Genomic DNA, 15820 nt, shown 5'->3' with positions numbered 1-15820 from the left:
AAGCTAGGTAACACCTGGATGCTACTTGTTTAGAAATATCAGCCCTTCTCACCCTCGAGAGTTCAGCATCAGGCCAAGAAAGCCAAAAGGTGAAGTTCAGCCAGGGCCCTCAAGATCTTCCTGTTAACCTGGGAGAAAAAAATCAAGAGGCCTCCAGATCAGTGTCAGCTATGAGCCAAAAGAAAATGGTGTTTTCAGGAGCAATTCATTATTGGTCTCAGAACAATTAGAAAATCTTTCCCGTCAGTAATGCTTTCCATGGCTCTGTAGCTTCTGAAAGGGTTTGTTTTGCTCTCTGAGAGCTTTCTTGTCTTGTCTGTTACAGGACAAGAAAGAGAAGGGTTTGCCTCCTCTTCCTCAGTGAGGAAAAGTCTGTATCTGAACAGCTGGATTATGCTGACCTTGGTCATCACCTCCACACTGGAGAGGATGCTGCCAAATGTTTCCGTCATCTGCACTGTGCACTGATGTCATGTGCTAACTCCTCTCAGACTGACTCTGCCACCGCAGTGCTCCACGCCTGTACCCTGCCCAACTGTGTCTTTGGCCTCAGCAGGATGATGTTAGAAAGACGGTGGAGAGGGGTGGTGGACCATACACCGTATTCTGAGGCCAAATAAATAAACAGGCAGGGTTATCTGCCTGTTTAAGATGATCTGTGTGGCTGATGCCCTGCTCCATCAGGGATTGTGCGGGGTGGTGAATGAGACTAGGATAAACTTTTCTCTCCTTTTATTGTCTAAACAACCTACTGTCTAACAGAAGCAAAAAAATATTCCACCCAGCCAGATATTTTTTTAGATGTCAGATTTAAATAGAGGAAATATATATTACCAAATGCTTAAAATTTACATAACTGTCATCCTCTTTGGGACAGCACCTTCAGCCACTGCAGCAAATTCACTAATCCCAATGAAGAGAATCTCTAATCCATTCTATTTAGAAATGTGCTTTTATTCAAACAAAACCCCTTAACATATACAGATTATCATGAATCTGGGGGTCCAGCCAAATCATCAAATTTCAGGTTTTCCTCATTCATAAAATGGCCATTCACACATTTTAATTTTACAGCTGTAAGAATGAGGGCATGCTATAAAGTATTTCAATTTACTCTGATATATTTTCCCATATAGTTTCATGCCTACGGTTGGTGGGAAAGTACACCTCTAAACCCACACATCAAATCTCCTGGGAGACTTCTGCCTCGGAATATCATAGTTCTAGGTCACTGACAGAAGATAAAGTGTTACATTAGATTTATGATACTTCATCACCCATTCTATCGATCTCCTCCATTAGTATCTCAGTCCTTCCTGGGCCTTTAAAGCAAACAGACATGATTCTTGCTATTACTAAACTACAAAAACATCCCAGATTTTCTTTCTCCAAAAAATTATCCCCCAATATTTTGCCCCAAAGCAAGTATGGCTACTCAAACATAAGAGAGTGACTCCAAAGTTAAGAATCTGACTATGGGAATAGGAAAGAAAAAGAAAAAAAAAATCTTACCATTTAAGGTATTTTAATAAAATATCAAATAATAAAAATATACCTTTGTGTTTGAAGAGTCAAGTCACACAAATACGTAAGAGCAAATCAATTGTTTCCAGCTGTAATCAGCGATAATAACCCAAGTACGTGACAGCATGAGAAAGACGATCAGTTTCCTTTTGAGGTTACATGATAAGCAGCAGCTAAGCAGCCTTTTTCTCTAAGAACTCGCCGTCTGACCTCGTGGCAAGAGGAGGCCAGCCCCTCTCACTGGCGCCCTTTATAGCGTTCGCTTTCAGTTCTCCACTCAAGTGAGGACGGGGGCGGGGGAAGCTAAGAGCCTGTTTTCTAAAATGCAGAATACGGTCATCCTCTCTTTCGAACCGGGTTGCGTGGGCACTGAGGAGGGCCAGAGGAGGCAGGGAGGGGGCAGCGAGGCCTAGATTTGTGGATTTTTTTTCTGCACACTGGAAATTCCCAGACCAAAAAGGTACCGACCCGAGTCCCGGACATTCCCCTCGAGGGCCGGCTCCAAGACCTGGACTGGAGCCGCAGGGAGGAATCAGAGGCTACATCTACAAACAAAACTTTTTCCTTAAAGACGTCCTTTTAAAATGTCCTAGTGAATCTCCTGATGGGCATTAGAGTTGCCTTCTCATTAGATTCACCTCATCTTATTTCGCTTTTTCTGTGTGGCCCCTAAACGTGAGGGTGCAGTGGGCGGGTGGAGGGAGTTACCTTTTACAATACAGCTTTTACAATACGGCAATCAAAAAGTAGTATCGCGATCATGTGCCTTCACTGACTAATTAAAGGACAAGAAATCTGTGACATAAATAAAGCAATGGTCCTGTAACATGAAGATCACTTTATTTTCAAGGGGTAAGGGGAATGGTAATGGGGTAGATTTAACAGCAAATGAACCACTGCACAAAACTGAAAGGATTTCTCCTATGACATTTAGTTTCACTTCTTTTCCATTTAGGACACTAGCTGCTGTAATCTCGGTACTACTTTTTTTTAAGTTATCTTCCCCAAGCAGTGTTACAATCCAGCTGGAATGGGCATTAGATATACACATCATTAGACTCTTAAAACAAAAAGAGGCCCAATGGCCTCTCATTTAACCAGAATATTAAAAAAGAAAATATATGTACACACATATAAATATATTTAAGTTCACACTTTTTTATTTTTTATTTATTTATTTATTGAGACAGAGTTTCACTCTTGTTGGCCAGGCTAGAGTGCAATGGCATGATCTCGGCTCACTGCAACCTCCACCTCCCGGGTTCAAGCGATTCTCCCACCTCAGCCTCCTGAGTAGCTGGGATGACAGGCATGTGCCACCACGCCCGGCTATTTTTGTATTTTTAGTAGAGATGGGGTTTCATCATATTGGTCAGGCTGGTCTTGAACTCTTGACCTCAGGTGATCCACCCACCTCGGCCTCCCAAAGTGCTGGGATTACAGGCATGAGCCACTATGCCCGGCCCACATTTTTTAAAAAAGTTAAAATGTAAAAGCACTTTTAAGAGACAAGTTAGACTGAAGTTGGTGGAGTACATTTTCTGCTCTCCTAGCTTCTGTGTCCTTTAAACTCCTGCCCTCAACCATCCTCTTATCTCCCACCACCTCCATTCCCCTAGGATTCCCAGGTCCCCTTAGCACTCAGGGGCTGTGGTCTCACCTTCAAATGAAAAACAACAACTTCAAAATTTTATTTATTGCACACTGAGGTGTCAAGAATCCTAAGTACACTAATACTACTACATTGTAGACATAAACCAGGTAGAATAATGCTTAACACAAGAAAATAAATACACTTGAAGTGGAATTTCTGGCATTAGTGACTAGCTGATGTTAAAAAGCTGAATTTACCCAGAACCCACAGAGATAATGCTGAGCAGTTTTTTAGAAAGTTGGGGAGGCTTATTTCTGTTGTTTCCCTTGGGTGTTTATTTCCCTGTACCTCTCTCAGTCATCACTATTTCCTTGAACAGGGTCCAGAAACAGACTCATTTCTGGCATGTAACACATGAATATATAAAGGCGTACCATATTTATTCTTGTCAAGTACCCTGATTTACCAATCTGCAAACTAAGTTTTCAGATTGATAAATGTGAAACTGGATTCAGTTATTAAACTGGATTCAGTTATTAAACTGGATCAAGTTTCAATCTGAAACTTAATAACTGAATCCAGGAAGTGTCAGTTAAATGGTCTTAATTAAAATGATAGTTGTTCAGAATGGCAAAATGAATCATACTGGAACACCAAAGGTCTGTTTTGCATTCGCTGAAAAAAGGTTACTTTTAGTAGGATAATTCTATAAAATGTAATTTGCATAGAAAGGCTTTATTATGGGTTCTGTCTGTCACAAATAGCATCAAATCAATCATCTCAGTTCTGGAATATGAGATTCACTACACTAAATTAATACTGTCATTCCAAAATAGAAATTCATATTTTAAACCACTGAAATTGATATAAACCACTGCTTTAATACTGTAAACCTAAATGTCCAACCATAATGACCAACTTATCTAATAATGAAAACTGCAGTAGCAGAACTATTAAGCAGATCTTTATAATTAACTTATGAAGACTATTTAACATAGAAAAATATTTATATGTAAAAAACGCAGACCCAAATTACATATTCTCTATAAGTATATGGTTAAAAAACCTGCAAGAAAATATACCTAAATGCTAATGTTCATTGCATTCAGATGATAGAATTATGGATTTTATCCACAGATTTTTCTTCTAGATTTTATAGTTTTTAAAAATTATGATGCCCCTTATATTTATATTGGGAAATATATATTTAAACAAACTATTATTTGGCTACCATGCTAATATTAACAACCATGTGGCACTAGCCTAAAATAAACTTTTCAGAAGAAACTAAATTATTCTATCTAAATATTCTGGGAAACGTTTAAGTGATACTGGAATCTCTATCAAAATTTCCACACCAGAGTGAAGAAAGACAAATTAGATGTGGGATGAAAGTTGTTCTCACTGATAAGTGAGAGCTAAATGATGAGAACACATGGACACATAAAGGGCAACAACACACACTGGGGTCTATTGGAGGGTGGAGGGTAGGAGGAGGGAGAGGATCAGGAAAAATTACTAATGGGTACTAGGCTTAACACCTGAGTGATGAAATCATCTATACAACAAACCCCCATGACATAAGTTTACCTATGAAACAAACTGGCACATGTACCCCTGAACTTAAAAGTTGTTAAAAAAAAAAATTTTTTAAGAGAGATGAAAGTGACTCAAGAAGCTGTGTCACCAAATCTTTGAGAGCTATGTCACCAAATCAAAAAATAACAGAAAACCAGACAAGATCATAAGAAATCATTTGCACAATCAAGTGGCATCATTCCAAACCACTGGAGGAGCAATGCCCTCTTTCTTTTTAAAATTCTCCTGGGAAAATTACTCCTCAGCCTCCTTTATAAATCCTTGAGGAAATGTCAAGTTCTTTCACGACAAGAAAAACTCTCGGCTGGGCACAGTGGCTCACACCTGTAATCCCAGCACTTTGGGAAGCTGAGGTGGGCAGATGCTTGAGCTCAGGAGTTTAAGACCAGCCTGGACAACATGGCAAAACGTAGTCTCTACAAAAAGATACAAAAATTAGCTGGGCATGGTGGTACATACCTGTAGTCCCAGCTACTCAGGAGGCTGAGGCAGAAGGATCCCTTGAGCCCAGGAAGTCAAGGCTGCAGTGAGCCATATCATGCCACTGCACTCCAGCCTGGGCAAAAGAGCAAGACCCTGTCTCAAAAACAAATAAATAAATACAAACGCTTCTTTACAAAAGTCTCACAAGTTTAGCTGAAAAGAGATATGGACTCTCACATGTTTCAGATCTAAACATGAGTTCCTCATCTATAAAATGGAGCTAATATCACCAATACTATTGGATCATGAACAGAATTAAACCAGTTATTGGTAAATCCCCCAAAATAATAAACAAGCCATGTTTATTCCCTCATTCTATCTTACCTCTTCTCTTAGTGTTTCTCACAGTGTGGAATACCACCATTGCATCAGAATCACTGAGCACTCGCCACAAAGGTTGGTTTCATAAATACCAGAGGCATCATGGTCCCTCTTTTTTTTTTTTTTTTTTTTTTTTTTTTTTAGAGACAGGGTCTTGCCCTGTTGCCCAGACTGGAGTACAGTGGCACAATCAAGGCTCACTGCAACCTCTGCAACCTTCTGCCTCCTGGGCTCAAGCAATCCTCCCACCTCAGCCTCCTAAGTAGCGGGGACTACAGGTGGTGCCACCACACCCAGCTAGTTTTTGTATTTTTTTGTAGAGATGGGGTTTCACCATGGCACCCAGGCTGGTCTTGACCTTCCGGGCTCAAGCAATCCGCCCACCTCAGCCTCCCAAGACTATAATCCCTGCTGGGATTACAGGCGTGAGCCAACATCCCTGGCCTTAATTCTTTTATTATTTAACAAAAATTTTTTAGAGATAAGATCTCTTGTCTGTTGCCCAAGTGGGAGTGTAGTGGCGCAATCATAACTCACTGCAGCCTCAAACTGCTGGGCTCAATCAATCACCCTGCCTTAGCCTCCCTAGTAGCTGGGACTGTCGGCCCACACCTGGATAATTTTTTATTTTTTGTAGAGATGAGGTCTTACTATGTTGCCCAGGCTGGTCTCAAACTCCTGGCCTCAAGCAATCCTCCTGCCTGGCCTCCCAAAGTGCTGGGATTACAGGCTTGAGCTACCACACCCTGCCATGACTCTTTAATTCTGCATTTTTGTCAGATACTACAAGTGATCCTTAGGTACTATAAAGCGTAAGGACCATTAAAATTAAACTATTTTAATATATTTTATTACCTCATTAGGCTCAGAAACAATTAAAAATCTTCTTTCCCCCTAAAATACTTTAAAAACTTGAAGGTGTTCCTCAAGGACAGGAAAGTAAGATCTGGGGCCCTCCTATTTTAAATTAAAAACCCAAATTATTTGACCCATTCTTCTAAGGGTATATATTGTTCATACTTCAAGCATCTGTCTTCCTCTCTAAAGCCTCCCTAGTTTCTTCATCTGTCTACTTAGGAGCAACTTAAACTAGACTATAATCTATCACAGCTCAAAAAGAAAAGAGTACTTACTAAATGATCCCAAATTAAACTCGTTTAAAATTAATAAGTCAAATAAAATTAATAATTCCATTCTTCTTAGATAGCCAGTAGGAATAGCAGCTTCTTCCAAGCATGAGAGAATGGGTGTGCCTTTTATGCCCAAATCAAGAAATACCAAAAAACAAACAAACAAACAAAAAACTGTCATGAATTTTAGTATCTTATTAACTTCTAATTAGATTTTAACTTCTAATTTTGGTAAGTAGTTCAAAATAACAACAACAACAACAAAAAAAAAAACACCTGAAACTAGTGGAAAAAACTTCCACAGCTTTATAATACCGTAGCATTCTTTACACAAAAGTCAATTCCTAAACCCTCAAATTTCAGAACATAAAAATAAATTTCCATTTACAGATTTCCCCCTTCCAGTTCCAAAAGTAGTTATTCTAGAGTAAGTATTCAACACATAAAATTTAGCTGAATCAAATAAAAAACAATCACCAAATGCAAATATCAATTCCAAAGCACAGATTTTATATATACTGCTTTCATATTTCCCTTTTGCTTCTTTTCTAGATAAAAGCAGGAAATTGTAAATATTCACTAAAAAACTCGAACCAAGCACATTGTCCTTTTCAAGTAATTCAGAAAAGGTAGATCATCAAGAGAAACTCCTGAGACACAGCAGTCTTCAGTGCATTCACAAGAGCCTCTGACTATAAGCTTTCTCTAGTTAACCGCCAGAAGATGGATTACTTGTGCTATGCATGCAGATGCACTCAATTTCCTTTACCAGATAAGCTACAAACACTCTACTACCAACCAAACTTGTCCCTTCCATCAGAACATTTTTCATACTCTTTAGCAAAGTAGTCACCCCTCCCAGGAGAAGCTAATTCAAATACACTCATTAGCATCTTTGGTTACAAGAGCAATATAGTGTGTAGATGCTGTTAAGAGTTCTACCATGGCTAAGTCAACATTGGATAAAATCCTATAGGTAGATATAAATGTAACCTGCATTTTCTAAGCTCCTTATAAGTCATCATATTAAGTCCAGATCTTTTTGACATTTTATACTTATTAAGGGCAGTCATCTCTCACTGGGGCCACTTTCTGTAACTCAGGTCAATTGAGAAGGTCATTGAATATGATTCCTCCAGTCCCTTCCAAGACAGGCTAGGTTTCCAAGGGGCACACAAAGGACAAGAACATGTCCAGCTGGTTCTTCACAATAACTTCATCTGGATGCAGCTTGTGCGGTAGATAATGGGCCAGGGTCATCTCCCAGGCATCGACGAGATATACTCCAACCCCTGAGAACATCCTCCGAAGGATGGTGTCCAGCTGAAAGTTGTACCAGTCGCTGTTGAAAAGGCTCACCTCAGGTCCCAGCTCTTGGGCGTTGGCCGTCCGGATGACCACCACGGTCTTTGGGCTTCGATCGAGGAGCCGAACCACTGCTCGACGGATGTTCCTGAGCCGCCGGATGTACACTTCCAAAGGGAAGGTGCTGAAGTGAGACCATACAGCTATGGCAACCACTGTGTTCTTCCCTCCCACAATGCCATTCAGCTCATTCGCCACATAATGGAGCTCATTGCTAAAGACGGTCGTGAAGCGGATGGGTGGACCATGGCAGCGGTATTTGAGCAGGATGTTGTGCTTCTGGTCCACTGCAAGGAAGGGACCCACATTCTTGGGACTACCTAAGTTAAACTCCACTAAATCTGAAACAAGGAAAACTCAAGTTCATAAAAACCTTCAAACCAAGCACATATATTTTGATTATACCTTATTAAGTGGCTTCAAATAACAATTTTTTTTTAAGTACAACAAAAAGGTACAATATAAATGTAAAGGGAATACCTATTTCACTGAACTCTGCCCCCTTTTGTATCAATGGGCCTTTATTCTAACATGTTTATTATTTAAATTATTACATAAACATAACATTCATTATAAATAACACCATCAGTGATAGACTCTACACTACACCTGTCTATGCCTGAAAAACAAAATAACCCATTTTTCTCTAATTATTAGGCCAAGAAATGTTGCTATTTGCACTGATCATTGCAATCTTTTTTATCTATGTCTAAAAAGTTTGGGTTTTTTTACTTTTATTTTAGGTTTGGGAGTGCACGTAAAGGTTTGTTACACAGGAAAATGTGTCACATATTATTTCATCACCCAGGTTTTAAGCCCAGTACCCAATAGTTATCTTGTCTGCTCCTCTCCTTCCTCCCAACTCCCCCACTCAAGTAGACCCCAGTGTCTACTGTTTCCTTCTGTGTGTTCATAAGTTCTTATAATTTAGCTCCCGCTTATAAGTGAGAACATGCAGTATTTGGTTTTCTGTTCCTGTGTTAGTTTGCTAAAGATAATAGCCTCCAGCTCCATCTATGCTCCCACAAAAGATATTATCTCAATTTTATGGCTGCATAGTATTCCATGGTACATATGTACCACATTTTCTTTATCCAGTCTGTCACTGATGGGCATTTAGGTTGATTCCACGTCTTTGCTATCGTGAACAGCGCTGCAATGAACATTTGCTTGCATGTGTCTTTATGGCAGAATGATTTATATTCCTCTGGGTATATACCCAGTAATGGGATTGCTGGGTCGAATGGTAGTTCTGCTTTTAGCTCTTTGAGGAATCACCATACTGCTTTCCACAATGATCGAACTAATTTACACTTCCACCAACAGTGTAAAATTGTTACCTTTTCTCTGCAACCTCGCCAGTATCTGTTGTTTTTTGGCTTTTTAATAATAGCCATTCTGATTGGTGTGAGAACCACAATTTCATTGTGGTTTTGATTTGCATTGCTCTAATGATCAGTGATATTGAGCTTTTTCTTCATATGTTTGTTGGCTGTATGTATGTCTTCTTTTGAGAAGTGTCTGTTTATGATAATTTAAATTATAAAAATCAAATTGGCATTTACATTTTATTCTAACAGATAAATATTATTTCTCTCAAGATACGGGCTTTAACTTCTGTTTTATGAGCACATATTAGCAACCAAATACTTCTTTGGGGAAATTCCGTCATTTGTAACAACATGGATGAAACTAGAGGACATTATGCTAAGTGAAATAAGCCACACACAGGTGTCTTTGATGTGGAACCTCATGCAATATTTGCCTTATACTGACTTATATGTAGAACTTAAAAAAGTTGAAGTAGAGAGTAGAATAGTGGTTACCAGAGGGCTGCTAGACGGGTAGGTGCAATGGGGAAATATTAATCAAGGTCTCAGAAGGAAAATGTTTTAGACATCTATTGCACAACATGGTAACCATAGTAAATAATCATGTATCATGTATTTCAAAACTGCTAAAAGAAGAGATTTTAAATATTCTCACTATAAAAAAGTAAGTATGTGAGGTGATGGATATGTTAATTTACTTGATGTACTAATTCCACAATGTATATATATAAAATATCACATTGTACCCCATAAATATACTTATCTGTTGATTAAAAATGAATGTTTTTAAAAATAAAATTAAAGCAAGTTCAAATGTAATTTTGAAAAATGAAAACAAACACCTCTTTTTGCAATAAGCAAAAGAAAGAAGCAACCCTGTTTCTTTTGACTTTCAATTTTACCCTGTAGATGAAAAATCATGTTCATGTCCTACAGAAAAACTTCCATCTCTATCATGAGAAAAACACAGATAGCATCGCAAATTAAAAATTCCCTTTTCTCCCTCTAAGTTGTATTTCAAGGTCCAGTTGCCTGGAGACATTCTGAAGGTCCCAGGAATCAGTGGCAGTCCTTGTTATTCCTAAAAAACTCTGTATAATTCATCACTTAGTACGTGCACCCATGAGGAAAGATGATGTGTCTCATATCCCTAAATATTCCCTTAAGTGCCTTAAGTAAATGTTGACAATCCAATTTAACTAATATTTCCTTAGTACCTACTTAGTGCCCACTACTATAGGTGCTACAAGCCAGCAATGCTCAGATGGATAAGCTATATAGTCCTTGCCCTCAGTGAGTTCACGGTCAATTTTGAAAAAGTAACATCAGAATATAATTGTCCTATAGGATGGGCAAGGTGGCTCATGCCCATAATCCCAGCACTTTGGGAGGGCAAAGCAGGCAGATCACTTGAGGTCAGAAGTTTGAAACCAGCCTGGCCAACACGGTGAAACCCGTCTCTACTAAAAATACAAAAATTAGCCAGGCATGGTGGCAGGTGCCTGTAATCTCAGCTACTTGGGAGGCTGAGGCAGGAGAATCACATGAACCTGCGAGGCAGAGGTTTTAGTGAGTAGAGATCACACCACTGCACTCCAGCCTGGGTGACAGAGTGAGACACCATCTCAAAAAAAAAATATATATATATATATAAATTGTCATATATTCTTAAGGGTTAAAGTAGGTTTCATTTTTTTCTCCTTGCATTTCCAGGTTTCTCTTCTAGATTTTCCTACCTAACTACTACTTAGCATTTAGCCCCATTTTAACTGAATAAAATCTCAAGCTACCACTTTCTTTTGATTAGATCAAGCACTGACACAGGCTTTATTTTTATCAGGTGAAGATATGTCTGTAAAGTATATGGTGGGACGTGATGAAAACAGTCAGTGTGATCCTTGCTATCAAAGGAAATACCAAGCTACATCATTAGAATTTAAGAAGCAAGCAACTACAGACACCTAGGAAGGCCCTCACTGGTCAGCATCACATCAAACCTTGTCTAGCATCAAGCCATACAAAGTATTTCCCTTCTCCTAATGTATAAATTATACTTTATCAAACAAAGCTTAGTTATATCTGTTTCAATTTAAAAAACAATCAAAACAAAAAGTGGAACTGACTTTACACTTTTGGGGACAATATCTACTTCCCCTTTCCTTCTAAAAATTAAATTTAAAACTAAGTTGAGGCCAGGTGTGAGCCATCAGCACTTTGGGAGGTTGAGGCGGGCGGACTGCTTGAGCATGAGAATTCGAGACTAGCCTGAGCAACACAGTGAGACCATGTCTCTACAAAAAATACAAAAAAATTAGCTGAGTGCAGTGGCTCACGCCTGTGGTCCCAAATGCTTGGGAGGCTGAGGTGGGAGGATCGCTTGAGCCCAGGAGGTTGAGGCTGCAGTGAGCCATGATCACACCATTGCACTCCAGCCTGGGTGAGAGAGTGAGACCTCATCTCAATCAATCAATCAATAAAACTAAGTTGACATAATAAATAAAAGGGCTGATAAAAACAATCACAAACAACTCACAACAAACCATCAGGCTTTACTTTATTAAAAGCCTTGCCCACACATGGCCATTAAAAACAGTTCCCACAAAACTATCAGCTCTCTAAATTGTAAGCAGGGTCTTTATTTCTGCTCCTTCAGGATCCCTCCTTCCTTACCTCATCCATATCCCTTCCAGAAAGAAAAGAATGCCCTTGTGAAGAAGGGGTGGGCCTCCAACCACTGGGGTTTTGTTCTGAGTCTGGAGAACAGCCCCAGAGCCAAGCAGAGAAATCAAGAAGCTAAGAATGCTGGAACTTACCCAGACTCCCTCAGGAGGAGCCAACTCCATCTCAGAGTCACACCAATGGTAGGCCCAATGGATGACACAGGGATGGCTTTGCTGCAAGGATGCAATATGGACCACCATAGGTCTGGCTGCTTCCTTCTACTCAAAGCTACTATAAACTTGGAGTTGGATGAGACAGAACTAGGGGAGAAACAACTGGAAATGCCCACCTCTATTTTACAACTCAGAATATTGAAGGGAAAGACACCTGTGAAGTGACATGGTCCAGCTGTCTCATCTCACACATGGAGAAATGAAGCCCTAAAAAGTAAATGACTTGTCCAAAGTCATACAGCTCATCAGTGACATAAACCTCAATGAGAACCCAGTGCTTCCATGAGTACAACACAACACAGCTATTGATCAGAAACTGTCACACATCTCTCCAGGGTTTGGGTACCTCTTTAGTCCTACACAGAAATATATGTTTCCTCACCTGATAACCTTTCTTCAGGCACCTGAGTGAGTCTGCTTATTTCAAAGCTGATGTGGGAAAGAGTTACAAAACAAAAGGCAAAGTACCAACCTGGAACAAATGTAGTAAGGTATTCAAACCATTGCCTGATTGTTGAGTCACCAAATAAATGCACCACTTTTCTTTGTAAGCACTCTGTAATGTTGTCAGGGTCATTAAACTGACGCATCTTAAACTTTCTGGGCCTCCACTGGTCTTTATAATAATACCCAGAAGGAAAAGTTCCTGAGCCTTGAGATAGTTCTAGACTGTTAGTTTCTGCAAAGAAAAAAGAAAAACAAATATTTTAATATTCTCCTCCAACAATAGATGAAAAATGTCCCAAGAAACAATTATGCCCATGTATTTGTTAGCCTGATAGCATGTGGGAAACATTTCCTGCTGTCAGACCTCAAATCCCAGACTTTTCTCCTGATTAAAAAAAGGTTTTCCACAGCCATAAAAAAGAATGAGTTCATGTCCTTTGCAGGGACATGGATGAAGCTGGAAGTCATCATTCTCAGCAAACTAACACAGGAACAGAAAACCAAACACCACATGTTCTCACTCGTAAGTAGGAGTTGAACAATGAGAACACATGGACACAGGGAGAGGAACATCACACACCGTGGCCTGTCGGGGGGTTGGGGGGAAGGGGAGGGAGAGCATTAGGACAAATACAAGGCTTAAAACCTAGATGACGGGTTGACAGGTGCAGCAAACTACATGTATACCTATGTAACAAACCTGCACATTCTGCACATGTATCCCAGAACTTAAAAGTAAAATTTAAAAAAAAAGGTTTTCCTTTGTACAAAAATGGGAAGATCTGAAATGGGCATGAAGGTATTGGTGGACAGAAAGGAAAGGAGGGACTTTCAGCATTCCCTCTGCTTACATTTTTTTTTAGATGGAGTCTCACTCTTTTTGCCCAGGCTGGAGTGCAGCGGCACAATCTCGGCTCACTGCAACCTCCGCCTCCTGGGTTCAAGTGATTCTCCTGCCTCAGCCTCCCAAGTAACTGGGATTACAGGCACGCACTACCATGCCTGGCTAAGTTTTGCTTTTTTTTTTTTTTTTTCCGAGACAGAGTCTCGCTCTGTCGCCAGGCTGGAGTGCAGTGGCATGATCTCAGCTCACTGCAACCTCTGCCTCCTGGGTTCAAGCGATTCTCCTGCCTCAGCCTCCCGAGTAGCTGGGAGTACAGGCGTGTACCACCACACCCAGTTAATTTTTGTATTTTTAGTAGAGATAAGGTTTCATCATGTTGGCCAAGATGGTCTCAATCTCTTGACCTTGTGATCACCCACCTTGGCCTCCCAAAGTGCTGGGATTACAGGCGTGAGCCACCACACCCGGCCAATTTTTGCACTTTTAGTACAGATGGGGTTTCACTATGTTGGCCAGGCTGATCTCAAACTCCTGATCTCAAGTGATCTGCCCGCCTCGACCTCCCAAAGTGCTAGAATTACAGGCGTGAGCCACCATGCCCAGCCTGATTACATGTTTTTATCAAAGCCAAATATAAAGGAAGACAAAACCAAAGGAAATGTGTGGACATAAGCATTTATCCAGCATTCTCCCAGAAGAGAACAGTTTCTCACCCACATGCCTGCGAGGCAAGTAACAACTTAGACTAATACTTTACACATACAGAGTAGTATTAGTTCACTGTTTTCAGCCCATTAAAAGCAAAGTTAGAATCCATGAATCCCATCTTCAAATTTTAATTTTAATTCCAAAAAAACACCACTTAATATGGAGAACAAACTAATGGCAGACAATCTAACGGATTATTCTCCATTATACAAAAGGTTCAGAAAGTCTTTATATATATAATGAACAATGCTAAAAATACATCACCAATGTGTACCTCCTGGTTGTAACCTAGTTACACTTGATAACACAAGCAAAACGACCTTTCAGAGGGAAAGTCAACATCCTTCTGCCCTAACACCTCCTGTAGAAAATGCCACACGTTACATGCTTCAAAACAGACTGTGATGGCTAATATTTCTTGCAAGTTTACTCTGCCTCAGACACTATTCTGAGCAAACGTATTATCTCATATGCTCACAGTAACTCTTTGAAGTAGGTCCTATCACTATCCCTACCTTTCAGAACAGCTAAACAACTTGACCAAGGTCCCAGAGCTAAGCTAGTAAGGAGCAAAGCCAGCACCTGGCCCAAGCAAGTGAGCCCAAAGCCCGTGATCTTAACCACTGTGTGCTAGATCACTTCTCAAAAACAGATGTTTATAGATGTTAACCATTGCTTTTTTTTTTCTTGAAGGTATATATTTATTCATTTCTAACAATTATTCAAACCTACAATCTTCAAGAAACCACCAGGTTATATCATTTTCTTACACAACCTTTATCAAAGTCCAGTCATTCTACAGTCACCTATTAAGCCACAATTTGGACTCTAAATGCTTATACAACTCAGAAATTTAAATTTAAGTGACTCACCTATTTGTGACTACTTTTAGCTTATTTGACTTGACATTATCTGTGTTACTCCAAATTATTTTGGTTTTTATCCCTCCAAAGAAGATGTTCTATTTGACACAGAGTGCATATCTAATCTTTTTTTCTTCGGCATCTGCTAATTCTTTGCAGGTTCAGAGCCCAAGTAGAAAAGGAAACTGAACGCTGATTTTAAAAGCTTTATTTGGCAAATGCGATTATCAAAGAAAAATTGTCGGGGGCGTGTAGGGTAAACATTTCCTTGGCTTGTTCAAAAATAATTTCTCAACATGTTATCAAGTGTAGCTTTAATATGTTACTGCACCTTGTGCAAAGCTCCCTCATTATATCAGTACATCGAGGCTGCATAGAGAGCTCCAGAGACGACACCTAGGGCCCACAGAAAACATTTACTAGAATGAGAATTAAAAGTTATTTTGATGTTACAATTTTTTACCACTGTTCATTCGGTAGACTCGGTTATTCTGTGTCAAATATGTGTTATAAAGAAAAGTATATGTCACACAGGAAACAATTACCATTTCCATTGAAATGTTAATTATATTTACTACCAGAGCTAAGGAAAGCAAATCAATTACTAAATCTGACATTAATTCTTTAAACATGCTGCATGCTACATGAGAAAAAAAATCATATTTTTTAAATGAAATGCACATACCTATGTTGCCCCCTTATGGTCAACTGGGACAA

General features: G+C 39.5%; 2 protein-coding genes across 16 annotated transcripts in view; both read right to left on the bottom strand.

The window, feature by feature from the left end:
* NFKBIZ (NFKB inhibitor zeta) overlaps window positions 1–6778 on the bottom strand; it is a 40716-nt gene extending 33938 nt beyond the window's left edge. Inside the window, exon 1 of the mRNA XM_063703987.1 lies at window positions 1556–6778. The gene's annotated coding sequence lies outside the window, so the exon portion shown is untranslated. The remainder of the gene's footprint in view (window positions 1–1555) is intronic.
* Window positions 6779–6823: 45 nt separating this feature from the next.
* The window catches only part of NXPE3 (neurexophilin and PC-esterase domain family member 3), a 42887-nt gene continuing 33890 nt past the window's right edge, over window positions 6824–15820 (bottom strand). For all 15 annotated transcript variants that reach the window (XM_055381873.2, XM_055381864.2, XM_055381871.2 and 12 more), the window contains 2 exons: window positions 12714–12920; window positions 6824–8357 (listed from right to left, as the gene is read on the bottom strand). In XM_055381873.2, the coding sequence (XP_055237848.1) occupies window positions 7807–8357; window positions 12714–12920 (758 nt within the window). In that variant the 3' untranslated portion in view covers window positions 6824–7806. The remainder of the gene's footprint in view (window positions 8358–12713; window positions 12921–15820) is intronic.

Source organism: Gorilla gorilla, chromosome 2, assembly GCF_029281585.2.
Source record: "Gorilla gorilla gorilla isolate KB3781 chromosome 2, NHGRI_mGorGor1-v2.1_pri, whole genome shotgun sequence".
Classification (NCBI taxonomy): domain Eukaryota; kingdom Metazoa; phylum Chordata; class Mammalia; order Primates; family Hominidae; genus Gorilla; species Gorilla gorilla.
This window is presented reverse-complemented; position numbering and strand designations above follow the sequence as displayed.